Raw genomic sequence first — 18,612 nt, 5'->3', positions numbered from 1 at the left:
TATCTGCCTACTTATCTCTTATGCTACCTGCAAGTATTAAGCAGTGTATCACTGTAGATTAATGTAATTGTTAAAAGAAATAAGTGATTTTCATTTAATAGCTTCCTTTTAAAATCCATAACCAGTATTGTTCTCGTTTTTGCCTTGTTACAGTTGAACATCGTTAACCAGTATTTTTATCTATTTCTCTTCTTTAATCCCTTACCAAATTTTATTACCAGTAATATACTCCTTTAATAAACACTCTTTATTCCTTTTCAAAATTATAATCAGTGTTGTATCCCTTTACCCAACTTTAAAAATGTATAACTAATATTGTGTCTCTTAACCACTCTTTTATTCCCTTTAAAAATTTATAACTAGTATTTTACACATTCACCACCTCTTTGCGTATTCCCTTTAAAAACTTATAACCATTATTGTACCTCTTTACACTTCTTTATTCCCTTTAAAAATTTATAACCAGTATTGTAACCCTTTATCCCTCTTAATTTCCTCTAAGAAATTTATTTATAACCAATATTGTACCCTTTACCACATCTTTATTCCCTTTAAAAACTTGTAACCAGAACTGTACCCCATTATCCCTCTTTCTTCCCTTTACAAACGCATAACCAGTCATGTAACCCTTTGCCCTTTTTTATTCTATTTGAACAAATCAATAACTAGCCCTGTCTTTTTGTACTATTAATCTCCTTTCAAATTAGTAACAATATTGTTTCATTTGAAACTCCATTATCTGCTTTGAAATTTGAGGTCAATAGTTGTACTCTGTAAATACTGTTTTTAAGATACCTTTTGAAAATAATAACTCATGATGTCTATCTTTTGTACTCGACCCATTTTGAAATCTGTAGCCATTATTGCATCCAATCATGATTGTATCCCTACACCTGATTTACCCTACCACGATTAGATCAGTAACATTTCGCTTTGGTTTTCCCCATCTGCGTAAGATGGAATAGGTAACGTAACTCAAGAAACCCAGAGAGGTAGGTAAATGGAGTGTTTTGATAGAAAAGAAAAGAACAAAAAAGATTAGGAGTAAATTTGGAGAGTGGTTGTTAGTGTGGCTCTCAGACACCAGATGGCAGGACTGGACGGTGTCTGGTTTGTGTACATCTCTCCTCCCCACCTCTTCGCTGGGCAGCTAAGAAGTGCAAGGACAGACGAAATCAATGCAAGAAGGCCGGTGGCGTCTGCCAGCTGAAAGTCAACAAGTGCAAAGGGAAGAAGAAGACCAAACTCTGCAAAGGAAAATACTGTGCTTGTTGCATCGGTGAGTGTCTCCTCTGTAGGCTCTTTTTGCATATGAAAGACTTTATCATTTGATTTCTTGTGGCTGATAATGAGTTCGTAAAAAATCTTCCTTTGTTTTTGCTGTTAGAGTAAGCTATAGTAGATTCACATCAACCGTGCATTTGACGTCTAGGCCGGCCCCCTACGACACTCCTGATTGGTTGTTGATAAGACAATCACAGGGCAGGATGTATGTTCCACCTCTCCTGAGGGATACGTCTTTCAGGAGCGGTGGAACATACATCCTGCCAATGTGAACTTTCTCGAGAGACTGAGAGTTTCCAGCCCTGTCATTAGCTTATCAACAGCCAATCAGGAGCGTCGTAAGGGGCAGCCCTAGACGCCAAATGCACGGATGATGTGAATCTACTATAGTAGGTGGATGGTATCCTATGGAAGGGATAACTTGGGTTGTAGAGAAAAAAAAATTGTGATTGTAAACTTATAACTGAGCATTACGGTACCCTTAAAGAAATCCCATCAAAGTAATAATTATCTCTCAGTGAATTAAGGTTCTCGAATATCTTCCAAGGATGCTGGGACAAGAAAGGCCTTTGCAGTTACGAGGGTGGAAAGTGCCAGAAGGCAACCGTTACCTGTGGTGGCACTCGAGTCGTAGGCCTCTGCAAGGGGAATGGCTGCCAGTGTTGCATTCGTAAGTCGTGATAAGTTTAACTGTTTGTTGGTGTTTTAATTTATCTAGATTAAGGAATCAACCATAAAGCAGTCAATAGGTGTGGAAATTTATAATCTTACGATGGGCATATGTCACTCGTTGGACGAGTGGTTTACGTGCTCGCCTACCAATTCGGTAGTCGCGAGTTCGACTCCCTGCTCTGCCAACGTGGAATCAGAGGAATTCATTTCGGGTGATTAGAAATTCATTTCTCGATATAATGTGGTTCAGATCCCACAATAAGCTGTAGGTCCCGTTGCTTGGTGACCAGTTGGTTCCTAGCCACGTAAAAATATCTAATCCTTCGGGCCAGCCCTAGGAGAGCTGTTAATGAGCTCAGTGGTCTGATTAAACTTAGATATATTTTTTCCTGTTAAAACAATGTTGGAATGGAAAAGTAGAAAACTTTAGAAGATATATTTTCTCATATTAAACAATCAGGAAACAAAAAATTAGATAACTTTCTATAAAAAAAAAAGATATTGAAATGCTAATTGAGGAGTTTTCACATGAAATAATTCCAGGATGAATATATAACAACAATCTAAATCCAAAATAGAGAACGAGTGAAATTTCAAATGTCACAAATGAATTGGTCCGTGTAACGGAGATTTGGTTAAATTAAAATTGAATAAAAAAAGGATACTGTAACATTATTCTTATTACATTCAGCAATACAATGACTAAAACAGTATTTACATTCATATTTAATTCTGATTAAGTAACTGACAAACAGTAAACACGAAAGCCCCCCTTCCGTTTCAGCACCAGCTTGCAAAGGCAACGGGGCCTCTTGTGTTGGGGCGGGTGGAGTTTGTCAGCCCCGGGGTCGGAACTGCAAAGGAATGAAGAAGTGGAACCTCTGCAAAGGGCAAGACTGCTTGTGCTGCGTTCGTAAGTGTCCTTGTTAAGTATAATTATGTCATGAGAGAGAGAGAGAGAGCAGAATATCCTGGTGGGTAAAGTAATTCAAGTTCATGGTAGTAATATACATGCCGAGCACCTGTGTATATATATATATATATATATATATATATATATATATATATATATATATATATATATATATAGAGAGAGAGAGAGGAGAGAGAGAGTGAGAGAGAGAGAGAGAGAGAGAGAGAGAGAGAGAGACCCCACCGCAACCCGACTACCATCACCCCCAACTCCCCTTGCCAAATAAAATCGTACATAAGTGTAATCATATCAATTCCGTCATCCGTCCTCTACTCTCTCTGATTGTCGTCCTTTCTTCCCATTATACTCGTGCAGCCTATAACTGCCGGGAGACCAGTTACGGATGCTGGAAGAAGGGAGGCTCCTGCCAGAGCAGAGGGACCAAGTGCCAAGGGCTGGTCATCTGGAAACAGTGCAAAGGACCCGATTGCTTTTGTTGCGTTCGTGAGTATTATCAAGAACATTTTGCCTTTTTCATTGTGGCTTGAGATTTTGCTTTCTAAGTGAATGGGATTTTTATTGTATATCCAAACCTTTTGCAACTATAACTCCATTTTTATTATATTTTGTGAATTTTAGTAGTATAAGACTCGAAGTTACGTTATCAGGTTTGTGGCTACCTAGAAGACTTTGCCTCTCTCTCTCTCTCTCCCCTCTCTCTCCTCTCTCCTGGTCTCTATCGGTCTCTCTCTCTCTCTCTCTCTCTCTCTCTCTCTCTCCTAAATCTCTTTTCTGAAAACGGCATTTAAATTTCACATAGATTACTTCCATATGTCCATTAGAGTAAACTTTTAGATTCGTTAGCATCTCAGGATGCTTCATTTACATCGAACTAAAAACAAATGTGGATCTCTTTATAAACAAGTGAAATCGTCATCTCTTACTATTATTAAAAATAAAAACGACTACCCGCTAAGAAAGACGTCAACATTCTTCTTCCCTCTTCATCAGCCCAAGATTGCAAGGCGCTGGGACCACAGCAGTGCGACTTGGTAGGAGGGTTTTGTCAGCCTAAAAACGCTCTTTGTTCCGGGACCAGGTTCAACCACCTGTGCGAAGGAAACTACTGTGGCTGTTGCATCCGTAAGTGCGATATAACTGTGAAAATTCAATACGAAATTTGTCGATTCAGACGACAAAAGGGAGAAGTGGGTCTAAAACCACAAGGATGATGTACAAGCGCAGTAAAAACAAAGTTATGCATTTTTCATCTTAACGCCTATCTACTTTATCTGTATATTCTTATACCATTTATAACCTTCGTTCACCCTCTGACTTAGACCTACTTTCTTTACTTACCTTTCAGCACCAACAACGGAATCTCCAGTTGATGGATTTAACTCGACTCCAACAACAGTCGTTGTGGAACTAATATCTTCAGCATCTGGAGTATCAGGACCTCAGCCAGTACCAGGCCTCAACCAATACCAGGCCCTCAACCAGTACCACGACCTCAACCAGTAACAGGCCCTCAACCAGTGCCAGGCCCTCAACCAGTGCCAGGCCCCCAACCAGTACCAGGACCTCAACCAGTGCCAGGGACGCCTCCAGTGGTTAAACCTGTGCCAAAGCCTCCTAATCCAGGAACAACTTCACCTGAACCAAGTAAGTTACACCGTTTTAAACCCTAATTAGAGATTAAATTTTTTTACGTTAATATCCTGCTCGAATGATTGAATTTCTCATATGTGTTCTATTATAAGCCAATTAAATGGAAGGATGAATTATTCCAGTGATATCAGAGATATCACTCAGAAATCCTATGTTTTCTCCGTTTTTCACCTTGAGTTTCTTTTTCAAGAGCAGTGCTTTTCCAGCATTGTTGAACCGGAAACAGAATTGCATATGTAGGCAGGCTTTTCCTGTACAGGCTCCCTGCTATTTTTATAGAATATGTCTATCTGTGCATATAGATGAACCTTCTCTGTGTAAACCTACTTTTCTCCTCTACCCATTTTTCTGTTCAGATGTGCTCTGTTCTGCTTCATCAAGATGCACAACTCGAGATGGCCAGTGCCAACGAAATGGGACCCCATGCAACGGTAGAAAAAGCTCCCCGTTATGCGCAGGCGCCGCTTGCTATTGTTGCTTTCGTAAGTATCAGATAAAAAAAAGTTAGATCTTGTCTGGAAAGTTTCGCATTGCTTTACGACTGATAGACCTTAGTGTATAAATACCTCGTTTCATCATTAGCTTTAATTTGTTCTGCTCATGGTCAAACTGCTTTGCTATAAGTGTCTTCCAGCCAAAGTCAGTACCCTGTAAATATCCTTAAACTTACGCTTGACGCTGCTTGTACTCTTGATTTAAGCTAAGAATCTTACTGACTGCATTATTTTATTACAGCTGCTGCAATACCCTCACCCACTCTTCAATTACTGCAACCAACAACAGAAGCAAAACTCACAAAATCTCCAGTTCTTAGGACAACTACAGCACATCTTGCTGTTGATTCAGCTGTATCCGCTGCAACAAATAGCGTATCATTTCCTCTTATCACAAGTGCTTCAATGGCAAATGGACAGGAAACTTCCCGACTAGGTTTGTATCAGGACGCTGAAGCCCGAATTACTTCAGATTTTATAAGACATTATACCAGAATAATTTCAGCTGAACGGACTATTCAGTTTCAGGTTTCGCTATCTGCCCGTATATTCCTACGTATATATATTTATTTACATAATTATCTGAATACACTGTTAATCCACCTAGAGTTAATGTAACTTTATCATATACTATATCCTTATCGAGAGCAGATATTGGATCAAGCAGAAATTAACTCATCTTGTTTTATTTGATTTCTGGTTCATGTTGTTGAAGTATTCAGTTAATACCATTAACATTCGTTCTATGTACATATATATTTTTGTGGCATTTTAACATATAATTTACATAAATTTCATCTCTAGTACTCCTGTTATTATGATAAAGTAATATTATGTATATCGTTTGCAAGTTCTTTTGCTGTAAAAGAATGCTCTGTAAAATATACTGAACTTTGACTTGTTCCAGTCTCAGTCCTCTCCGACAGTATCTTCTAACTCAACTTTAATTTTGTTTTTTTACTTAAATTCAGTTTCAGCTACTCCCAGTACATCCCGAGTATCGGAGACATCCACTCCAAGGCAGATCCTACAATCCAATGCTCCATCCACTCCTACGTCATCCGTCACTGTTGATAAAACAACATCCACAAGGGCACAGAATGCATTGGATAACTACTCCACTATTAGTACCACAACTAATCTCGTGATTAGCTCAACAACGTTCCCCTTAACCAATGCGCCATCAGCTTTTTCAGGTGAGGAAGCTGGTGACCAGAAAATTGTGAGATGTGATATTCTAATCCAAATAAGCAAAGTATTTCCTTCAATAAATATAATTGACCGTGTACAATTATGATAATTCTTACGTTTTAAGCTCGGCAATTATCTTTTGTACAGGGTTAAGGGTTTTAATAACTACTGTGGAAATAACAGCTGCTCATTTTGTTTTTGTAACACACTGAAATGTCCAAAAGAAATAGTATATAAAGAATAGAATTCCATATGAAAGAAACTGAGTACTATATAAGGCATGTTCCCAGTGCTCAGTGTCAGTATTATTCTTTTGATATGTTCAGCTGTTTCCTTGCCCTAATTTGTAACATCCATCATTCCAGAGCAGAAGACCTCTGCAACAACTGCAGAATCAACATCAACTTTACATACATCCAATCCAATCAATATTTCTGCACCATCAACAGCATCACTGTTCAATACAAATTCAAGTGCAAATTCCTCTTCGGCAGTGAATATTTCATCTTATCTATCCAGTACTAGTTCACGAATTCTTTCAGCAATTGGTGTCTCACAGACATCTTTGAAACCGAGTGAATCTAGTCCTGAAGCAATAAATATATCAAGGACATCTTCCAAAAGTAGCTTAATAACTGCTTTGTGGAGTAACTCCACTACTGATGCAACAAATATGTCAAGGACATCTTCAATAAGTAGTTCAGTAACTGATGTGTGGAGTATCTCTACTCCTGATGCAACAAATGTGTCGACGACATCTTCAAAGAGCAGTTCAACAACTACTTTGTGGAGTGACTCAACTCCTGATGCAACAGATATGTCAAGGACTTCTTCAAAAAGTAGTACTCTGACTGAGTACTTACGGACTTACTCGACTCTTCCTCCCGTGACAAATATTTCAAAATCATCTTCGCCTACCAATACCTCAGTAGTGGCAAGTAATACAAAGAGCAACATTATTTTTCAAATGCTAATACTGAATTACCTTAGTTTATAACACTATTTTCTGTTGCCATGTAACTGAAGAATATAACTATTTTTAAAAGTTATAATTAAATATATTGTGCAGATTTCAATTCAGAGACCTCTTTTGAAGCAGAAAGTTTTATAAACTGATTGATAATATCTCCTGATTTTCACAAAATGGGGATTTATGTAAATCTTTCATACAGAGATCACAATTCATTTTGTTTTGTATTCCTTTATAAAGTGAATGTTATAAATTTCTCTTTATGATAATGATTTTTTTTAACAAATATTACTAAGGATGTAATTATTTCCCATAATTTAAACAGTGCACAGCCAAATATTACTAAGGATGTAATTATTTCCCATAACTTAAACAGTACATCCTTACCCACTGTTGAGATTGGTTGTATATTCTTTCCAGCCCTAGAATCGACAGCTGCTGCTGCCACATCAGCATCTTCAGTAATTGGTGGAACATCCATCGTGAATGCAACAGCTGCTGATGATGTATCCAGTTCAGCCCTTGTTTCATCAACACCGAAAGTGACCTTCACACAATATTCCACATCATCTTCTTCGCCAACAAGTACTTATCAGTTAAAAACTAGTTCAGCAGTCAACCTTCCAAGAAACAACTCATCGATGACTCCGTCGACAGGAGTCCCGAGCATCACTTCGTCAAATAGTTCTTCAGTGGTGACAAGTAATATAGATTACAATATAATATATTAAATATGTACACAGTAATATTTTAGCAAAGTGTATCTTTTTGAACGGAAATTAAAGTTCATTGCTGTATATGTTCTAGATTTATAACACCAGTGGCCTTACACAGGTTTGGTCACAAATATTTTCTATACAGATGGCTTTTGTAGAATAGATGATGGCCAGTAATTTGATTCATAATGATGATTGCTTTATGAATTGTAGACCGGAGTTTTACACTAGACTCTTCAATTTGAAAAAAAAATGTTCTATTCAGAATTTTAGCCTTGAACATTATCCAAAGATTATCTTGTGTACAACCTAGCAAAATTTCTGGGCAACACAGTAATAGGTCTTCTTTAGTGTATATGCAAAATTGGTTCTCTATTTAGAAAAAATTAAACTGATAACTGCTAATCACTAAATAATAACAAACTAATTCCTTGACACAACTCAGATTCTGACAGGATTGACAGAGGACAACAACAAACTCTCTTTCAGGAATACTTACATCAGCCTTTCTTCTCTCAAAGTCACACGCTTGTTTAACTATGTCGAAGTATCGTCTATATTACTCAGAGGCCAGTTGATCAACTGGTTCCTTGCAAGACACCACAACCATTCTCGTCAACTAATGTGTTGTTTACACCTTCAACCAGTATTGTCTCAGAGATGGCAAGTAATACACATACCACAGGATTTATATACTAATAATAATAAGCAGAATTTCTCCAACAATTGACATTTTAATATTTGCTTACAAGCTGGAACAAAGTAGTAAAACCTTATTGATTTCAGAAGATAGTGATAAAATGGTCAGTGGTAACTCTAGGAAGTTTTCAGGACTTACATTATTTAGTTAGCAAATTTGATTCATTTCATATCTATTCCTATTTTTATTCTTGTGAAAAATTTACCCAGATTCTATAAACTGTTTTCTAGGTGCCTGTTTATTTTCAAGAGTTCTAATTTTTATACAAAAAGGTTTTCCTTTATTAACCTCTACTTTCTCTCATTGCAGATATAAATTCCTCAACTACCCAGTTGATGTCAACCATTTTTATTGAGGGATCTACTACATCTCCCATTCTGTCAGCCTTCACTACAAATTCAACACAATCAAGTACAAGCAGTTCAACCATCGTTCCATTTTCCTCTGCAGAATTGGTTTACACAACAAATTCAAGTGAATCTTCCTCTACAGTGAAATCATCTCCGTCAGAAACCAGTTTGTCAAGTCAGTTTTTAAAAGGTAATGCAACCAATCCCTCATCAGAAGATGTTAGCACAACCTCTTCATTCATTAGAAATAATTCAACAATCCTTTCACTGACAGATGTTGCCACAGCTTCTTCGTCCTCCAAGAAGGATTCAACCACCTTTCCACTGACAGTTGTTAGCACAACCGCTTCATTCAAGAATGATTCAACAATCCTTCTACTGACAGTTGTTAGCACAACCACTACAGTCAAAAATGATTCAACAACCCTTCCACTGACAGTTGTTAGCACAACCACTACATTCAAGAATGATTCAACCACCCTTCCATTAACAGGTGCGGGAACAAACTCGTCACTCTTTAAGAATGATTCAACAACTCTTTCACTGACAGATGTTGCCACAGCTTCATCATTCTCTAAGAAGGATTCAACCACCCTGCCACTGACAGTTGTTAGCTCAACCACTTTATTCAGTAATGATTCAACAACCCTTCCACTAACAGTTGTTAGCACAACCGCTATATTCAAGAATGATTCAACCTTCAAGAATGATTCAACCACCTTCCATTAACAAGTGCTGGAACAAACTCGTCACTCCTTAAAAATGATTCAACAACCCTTTCACTGACAGATGTTACCACAGCTTCATCGTTCTCTAGGAAGGATTCAACCACCCTTCCACTGACAGTTGTTAGCACAACCACTTCATTCAAGAATGATTCAACAACCCTTCCACTGACAGTTGTTAGCACAACCGCTACATTCAAGAATGATTCAACCTTCAAGAATGATTCAACCAACCTTCCTTTAACAGGTGCTGGAACAAACTCGTCACTCCTTAAAAATGATTCAACAACCCTTTCACTGACAGATGTTACCACAGCTTCATCGTTCTCTAAGAAGGATTCAACCACCCTTCCATTGACAGTTGCTAGCACAACCACTTCATCAAGAATAATTCAACAACCCTTCTATTGACGGATGTTGGCACAACTTCTTCGTTCTTTATGAACGATTCAACTACACTTCTATCGACTGATGTTGGAACTAACTTATCCTTAAGAAACGACTTGACTGCCACACCATCATTGAATAATGGAACAGATTCTTCATCCAGAAATGCTTCAGGAGTTACAAGTAATACAATTAAATTCAGTCTACTTTATTCATACTAGACACTAGTTTAGGGTGGTAACTGATTCCAGTGGATATATGTACATGTTTAAAGGTCTTGTTTCTAATTCCGCTTGGGGTCATTGAATCTGACGAACTCCTTCCTCTCGCTAGGTCTTGCAGCTCCACTCCTATTCAGCTCATCCCACTTCCTAGTCATCCCTGATAAAATCTATCCACCACCACAATCATCCCAGAGGCAGTCCTTCCACCTCTGTGATAATTCATCGGGCATTCCATCCACCTCCACGATCATCCTTAAGGCAGTCCATTCACCTCAACATCTCTGAGGCAGTCCATCCAAAAATCATCCCTGAAACAGCTCCAAAATCATCTCTGAGACAGTCTATCCACCTCCAAAATCACCTGCAAGGTAGTCCAACCACCTCCATGATCATCCCTCAGGCAGTCCATCCACCGCCACAATCATCCCCAGACAGTCCATCCATCCCCACAATCATCATAAAGGCAGTCCATCCACCCTCACAGTCATCCCAAAGCTTCTGTCCACCCTTACCATCATCCCTTGGGCAGCCCATTCACCTCCACTTCGGTCTTTCCTTCTTTTCCATTTCTTCCTAGCTCCTTTATTCTCATCACTCTTCTTTTGACACACCCTTTCATCTCTCCTCATACCATCTCAGTATCTTTCCATTCACCTTATCTGATATTCTGTCACATTTGTTATTTTATCCTGTTTTAGTGTTTTTTTATCTTGGTTAAGTTACACATTGTAGAAATCCATTTAGAAATTTCTTTGACTAGATCTCTGCAAGTTGTGTGAAGAAATGAAGATGGCGAATGCTAAATCTTGGCCAAAATTACCATTTTGAACAATGATTTTCAAAATCATAAAATTTTTTTATAGTATAAGTATTAATAGTGTAAGTAAATTCATTGGACTTCACAAATATCAAATCAGTACTTTGCCACTGAGCCATGCTGTCCAAGAGTCCAAGTCAGTCCCACACCAACAAATAAGTTATGATATGTGCACAGTACTAAACCACAGGACGTTGAATAGTGTGTCTAGTTCCTTTCATAAGGTCTGGGGTTTATTGCCACTTTTGCCACACTAATTTTTCCCCAGATGTGGAAAGGTGCCAGCACTTAGCTGCATGTCCTATGGGGAGGATAAAGAAGTGAGCTACTCTTCTCAGTAATTTTGCTACGGGACTGACTTTGACTTTTTTAATAGCCCCCAGAATTGATGACTTTTCCAATGCTCATTGTTTTAATTCACTGGAAGAAATTGTAAACAAGCTTCACTCTCACTTCAGGTGGCCCAGAGCTTATGTGGAGAATTTTTAGTAGATAGAAATTACTGTTATCACAGAAGATGAATCACAATAATACTGAGGTCTTTCATCATATTAATAGAAGAACTTGAAGTCTTTGCCAATTGTTTCCTTCAGAAGCCCTCCGTGACCATTTATTAAACCTTCATTTACCTAACTGTCTATAAACCAGACATGAGAGCTATGATAGACTTGCCATATTATATTATGTAATAACAATAATATTGCCAAATCACCTGGTAGCATTTTTCTTCTTGATATGATCTCCCTGTTTTGACATCAATAGTTTTCACACAGGAGCAGAAATCATGTTGGTCATACCATAAAGTTATGCAACATTAAGAACTTCAAATAACTTACAAAACAAGAAATCACTTGAATTTAATTTTCTGCTCTAAATAAGCACTCTAAGTTACTGAAGGCTTAATATAAATGCAAGCTTAATCTTCCAGGTCAAGATTCCTCCACTACTGAGCAGTCATCAGTGATCTCATCACCAAAGGTTTCAGAAGAATTGAGTCCATCAACATCGTTTTCAAATTCGACTTCACCGTCCACCAGCACATCAAATAACTATTCAAATTCGACTTCACCGTCCACTAGCACATCAAATAACTATTCAAATTCGACTTCACCGTCCACCAGCACATCAAATAACTATTCAAATTCGACTTCACCGTCCACCAGCACATCAAATAACTATTCAAATTCGACTTCACCGTCCACCAGCACATCAAATAACTATTCAAATTCGACTTCACCGTCCACCAGCACATCAAATAACTATTCAAATTCGACTTCACCGTCTACCAGCACATCAAATGACTATTCAAATTCGACTTCACCGTCTACCAGCACATCAAATGACTATTCAACAGGTCTGTCATCAACGAAAACGTCAAAATCAACTTGATCATCTAATATCGCCTAAAGAGAAAGTACAAGTTATTGTTGGTAATATTTTTCTTATTTTATTTTGCAGAATTTACTATTTTTGTCAAATCACGTGTGCCATGAACTGACCAGTATATGAGCTCTGATATAATTATTTTATAACTCTTATGATTTTTCAAGTATGCTAGAAAACAAATTAATTTATCAAATTTGATTTAAACAGTTCTCATAACCCAGGAATATCATGTAAAAATTGAATATTGTGGCAAGAAAATCTTGATATTTTTGCACAAGAGATTTTTTTACTACTCATAATTCTCTCTGAACATTTGTGTCAACAATTTTTAAAAAGACTGCTAAAAGACCAGATCAAATGGCTCTTTATAAAACTTTTTTTCCAACTAAGAGTTGTAGCTGATTCTCTAATAAACACACATCTAAGATATCTAAAGCTTAATTATAAGCTTGGAACCTCTTCTGCCTACTCAGCCCAAAACTTGACTTCGACATACAAGCTCTTCCAGTTCAGCTTATACCACAACTTGAAAATCAAATTTCTGCCAAGTTATTTTATAGCTTAACTGCAACTCGTAATCTCGATCAGCTCATGTCCCAGGTTGTCCCCCAATTTCCAATTTCTTCCAATTCAGCCTCAGGAGTGTCTTCAACTTGCAATCTCTCCCACATCAGCATTGAGCGCAACATTGAATCCAAGTACCTGCCAACTCAGCTTTGAGTTTCACTCCAGCTTGCATTCTGCGCCAACTCAGCCTCAAGCTTACCTCCAGCTTGCAATCTCTACTGATTCAGCCATTATAATAAACCCAGTTTACAATTGTTGCCAGCTCAACCTTGAGCTTAACTTCAATTGGCAATTTGTGTCAGCTCCTCCTCGAGTATAAATCGAACTTGTAGTCTTGAACTTAACTCCAACTTGCAACCTCTGCCCACTCACCCTCGAACTTAACTCCATATTTCAAATTATGCCAACTCAGCTTTGAACTTAACTCCAACCTGTAATCACTGACAACTTAGCTTTGAGCTCAACTCTAACTTGCAATCTCTGCCAACTCAGCCTTGAACTTAATTCCAACTAGCAATCCCTGCCAACTCACCCCAAGTTTAACTCCAACTTGCAATCCCTGCCAATTCAGCCATAACTCCAACAAATAATATTTGCCAATTCAGCCTCGAGCTTACTCCAACTTGCAATCTCTGTCAGCTCAGACTTGAACGTAACTCCAACTGCCAGTCTCTGCCAACTCACCTCCAAGCTTAACTCCAGCTTACAATCCCTGCCGGTTCATCTTTGAACCTAACTCCGACTAACAATCTTTGCCAGATTAGCCTCGAGCTTCAGTCCAACTAACAATCTTTGCAAACCCACCCCCAAACATAACTAGGTAAATTACAAACTGCCAATTCACCCTTGAACTCATTTCCATCTTGCAATCTTTACCTCTTCAGCCTAGACCTTAACTCTGACTTTCAATCTCTGCCAGCTCAGCTTCCAGTATAAATCCAGCTTGTAATCTAAGACAACTCAGCCTTGAACTTAATTCCAACGTGTAATCTTTGCCAATTCAGACTTGAGTGTACATCCAACCTGAAATCTTTTCCGAATCAGCCTCGAATCCAACTCCAACATTTAACATCCACGAGGTCAGCCTTGTAAGTAACCCATACTTGCAATATTTGGCAGTTGCATTAAGCTCAATTCCAATTCAGGTTCTATGAACTCACCCATGAGCTTATCTTTGACCTGCAAAGGTGTTCTACAGCTTAACTTCAACTCTCAATCTCTACAGGCACCTGACTAAGTTTGTTCTCCAATCTGCCATTTCTTCCAACTCAGCCTCAGAGTGCCTTCAACTTGTAGTCAATGCCACATCAGCTTTAAGGATAACATTGAATCCAAATCTGTCAGCTCAGCCTCGGGTTTCACTCCAACCTGCCATCCCTGCCAACTCAGCCTCAAGCTTAGTTCCAACCTGCAATATCTAGTGACTCAGCAGTCCCTGTCAGCTTCTCCTTAATCATAAGTCCAGCCTTGAACTTAACTCCAACTAGCAATGTCTGCCAAGTGGCCCTCTAACTTAACTGCAAATTTCAGTCTCTGCCAACTTGGTTTGAACTTAATTCCAACTTGTAATCACTGACAACTTATCTGTTAAGCTTAATTCTAACTTGTAATGTCTGCCAACTCAGTGTTGAACTTAGCTCCAACTGGCAGCTTTTGCCAGTACACCCCCAAGCTTAACTCCAGCTTGCAGCCTCTAGCTTAACTCCAACTAGCAACCTTCCAACATAATTTTAAATTGCAATCTTTGCCAATTTATCCTTGATCTTAACCCCATCTTGTAATCTTTGCCTCTTCAGTCTAGAGCTTAACTCCACCTTACAGAACAGTTTTGAATATAAATCCAGCTTGTAATCTATGCTATCTCAGCCCTAAGTATAGATCCAACTTAAAATCTTTGCCAGATCAGTCTCGAACTTAACTCCAACATTAAATCTCTACCAGGTCAGCCTCAAACTGAACCCTTGGTTGCAATATCTGCTAATCCATTGAGCTTAACTCCAATATGCAGTTTCCATGAACTCACCCACGTTTATCTTTGTTTTGCTGTTTCTGTCAGCTCACTTTTGTTCTTGATGCTGAATTGAATACTCACCAACTAGACCTCGTATTTAACTTGGCACACAAGACTGGCATCTCAGAGCTGAGTTTATCTTTATGTTTCAAGTTTCTACTGACTGACTCAGTCCCAACACAACTGCAACTCATAATCTCTGTCATTACAGGCCTTAGCTTAACATAAATGATTCACATAAGGTTGTCGAAAGCTTTCTCATTAGATGTTATATTGGAACCAAGATTAAGGCCATTATATCAGTGAACTTTGCTTGACGAACTTTACTTGCTCGATGGGACGTCAGAAGCAGAGAAACAGCAGACAAGGTTCTGACTTTTCCCGCCTCTAACGCTACATCGAGCAAAGTTCATCGGGCCAAGCTCGACCAAGTGGATGAGGGTTTATGCTGCAGTTTTACCAAAATGGCTATGCAAAAATTGCCCCTATTACATCTTGGTAAGATCTTGCATGAAAATAGTTAGCTTTTCATAACCATACCAATTTTTTTTTTATTTCATCCTGTCTCTCGTGTTGATATGACTTGATTTTTGTCTTGAAAATTTTTTTTCAATTATCCAAATTAATAGTCACTTGGTATTCTTCATTCTGATAGTCTTCCAAATGCTACCATTCATCTTACTTTTAATAGATCACATTTTGAATTTCTGTTATTTGCTTTTATTATAAGACCTTCAACCATGTACATCTCACTGTTGATAAGGTCAGCTACTGTATCTTTTGGAGTACTCCTTCATTAATCTTTAGAAAATAATATTCATTCGTATGCTTGTGGTTATTCATCAGTTTTTCTATCAGAAAACATATCAACTTTAATGACCGAACATACAGAGAGTGATGGTAAAGTATCCAAGTAAAGGAACATAGTATTTTAACATATTATGACGTTCGATCCTTATCTTAATGTCAGTAACAAATTTCAGTCTTCTTCAGTTCTTTCTAAACTTATTGGTAATATTGTACATATTTCAAGTGTGAGAATGCACTCCAGTTTCAACAGTTTATCATTCAAAATATTTGAAACCGCGATCCTTGCATTTACCTCTGCAGCAGTTGAAGCGTGATTATGGATCCCAATTTTCGTGTGATAGTTTTCATCTGTGTAGAAGTTTCGCCTTGCACGCACGGTTTTTGCACCTCCAGGATATCGTAGATCCATCAGCATTTTGCTTAGTGGTTGTGTACATATAATTTTCTTGATCGACTACTTTGTTTTTCCTTTCTCAAAAGATCTTGCTGGTAGTCATGTCGGAAAGTAGACGTACTGAATAAATCTTACCTGATTTACTGTTATTTTCTCCTAAAAATTTTTTTTATCTACAACTGTCCAACGACAATTTTATCTGTAAAGTAATTTGTTCCAAACCTTGTATCGAAAATTGCTTATTTAGGGTATTTTCTCCTGTACCTCCGTGTCTTAGGGAGGATTTGATTGACGATGAAATGACTTGATGACGAATTGACCAACAACGAATTGTCCGAGGACAAATTAACCGACGACGAATTGGCCATGCTAAAATACTCATGAACTACACAGCTTATTGAAACCTTAAAAAAAAATAATCAAACTTGCAAGTTATACATGTGAGTCACATTATCAAGCAAAAGTTCGAGCAAGACGATGTTATCTGGATAAATACATTCAAAACCTACGGCAAAACGGGAGGAAGCATTGTGGTGACTAACTGGTAGCATATGTCTCCGTTTTCCCATCGGTAAAGCTCCGCTCAGGCCTTGATGGATTTTGCGTGTGGAACACAACTTTGCCATCCCTCAGAACTGGGGATGAATGGTTCAGTGGGACCCACAGTTCTGCCTGTTGAGCTATCAGTAGCCAACTGCCTGCCATCCCTCAGAACTGGGGGCTGAATGGTTTCAGGTGGGAACCTTTAGTTTTTCTAGCCTGTTTGCGCTATCAGTAACCAACTGCCTGCCATCCCTCAAAGCTGGGGATGAATGGCTCAGTGGAACCCATAATCCTGCCTGTTGAGTTATCAGTTGCCCACTGCTTGGTGGTTTATCCAACATAGTTTCTAACGTAGTTGGAGAAAAAAAAACTTGGACGCTGATTATGCTTATGCACATTGAGTCCCTAGAATATTATGCAACAGTGCCATAACCTGCCCCTTGATTTTGCTGCTCATTAGTGACCCTGAAACCCCAAAGCAAATGGATTTATTGCCCAGCAGTATTTAGGAAAAGTCTGATTGAACATGATAATGAATGAGGAAAGTTCCAACTTGGCTCAGAATATTGTGCCATATGTGATTTCAGAATTGGTCGGTATTATGCATAATTAGGTCACATATAAGGATGAAATAGTAGAAATTACTTGTGAACAACGGTAGTGGTTGGAATGTCAATGAATATATATATTTTTTTAAAGGAATGAAACTCCATTAAAAAGAAAATTTCATATATAAAATTGTAATAGATTTTATACTGTTTTTAAATAAAGATGAAAAGCTAATACCTTGTTTTAAGATCCATATGGAATCAGGTTTCTTGCAGCAATTTTTGTTTTTGCTGCAAGGAACCTAATTCGAAAGTCGTTTATACATTATATATGAATATATATATACTATATATATTGCATATATATACGTATATATATATATACATATATATATATATATATATATATATATATATATATATATATATATCATATATATATACTGAATAACTTAATCACGAAGTATATAAAACGTGATGCTATGTATAAATAAAGGTTTTTTGCCACGAAGGAAAAAATGAAAAAGCGAGATAGCCAAGTAACTTAATAAAGACTGGTTTTGACATTGTTGCAAGCCGTCTGCAAGAGAATGATTCCAAAAAATGAAAAATGATATACGCTTAGATAGATAACGGTGCAAATAACCAATCATCCTGCTAGGGCAGATATTAACTCCGAAAATTCCACTATATGCGTAATATGTTGGTATCGTAAAGCCATTAGCTAGTTCAATATCTGAAGCCAATGCAAAGTTAAAATGTACTCGTAGCGTGTACAGGAAACCAGCCAGTATTCCCACCAATAAACCTTTTTATTCTGGCCAAAGCAATCATTGTTTACTTCGAAGCTTGCAAGAGCATTATTGCGTATATACAGCAGCCCTGAGTAAATTGATGATGAAATGGACGTTATTATGAACACAGGCAAGAAATTAAAATATCCTCATTCTACTTAAGACAATGAAATAAAACAGAGGACACGAAAACAATTCCTTCCAATAATGGCTCAAACCGCCTAGCCAACCCACTAGGCTACACATTCTTCAACCAATTACCATACCCCATGGGGGTTATTTCTAGTTAATGTGTGCCTGCTTGTTCTGCGTCCACGCGTACGGGTTTGCGAGGATAAAAAACGATTTATGTAATTTTTTTTATCGTTTGTAGTTTCTATTTAAATCGTTCTTATAGTCTCGTCAATAGAACATTTCAGTTGCTGACCATATATAAGGTTCCTGG

General features: G+C 37.9%; 1 protein-coding gene across 1 annotated transcript; it reads left to right on the top strand.

Moving 5' to 3' along the window:
• Positions 1-3,272: 3,272 nt before the first annotated feature.
• LOC135201979 (serine-rich adhesin for platelets-like) lies at positions 3,273-16,980 on the top strand. Its single transcript, XM_064231255.1, has 9 exons — positions 3,273-3,373; positions 4,287-4,534; positions 4,897-5,022; positions 5,276-5,470; positions 6,006-6,230; positions 6,591-7,163; positions 7,616-7,897; positions 8,921-9,151; positions 12,043-16,980. The coding sequence occupies exons 1-9, from the start codon at positions 3,273-3,275 to the stop codon at positions 12,501-12,503; spliced, it is 2,442 nt and encodes an 813-aa protein (XP_064087325.1). The 3' UTR covers positions 12,504-16,980.
• Positions 16,981-18,612: the final 1,632 nt, after the last annotated feature.

This window comes from Macrobrachium nipponense, chromosome 30 (assembly GCF_015104395.2).
Source record: "Macrobrachium nipponense isolate FS-2020 chromosome 30, ASM1510439v2, whole genome shotgun sequence".
Taxonomy (NCBI): Eukaryota; Metazoa; Arthropoda; class Malacostraca; order Decapoda; family Palaemonidae; genus Macrobrachium; species Macrobrachium nipponense.
Note: the sequence above shows the minus strand (reverse complement) of the source record. Positions and strands in the feature narration are given on the sequence as shown.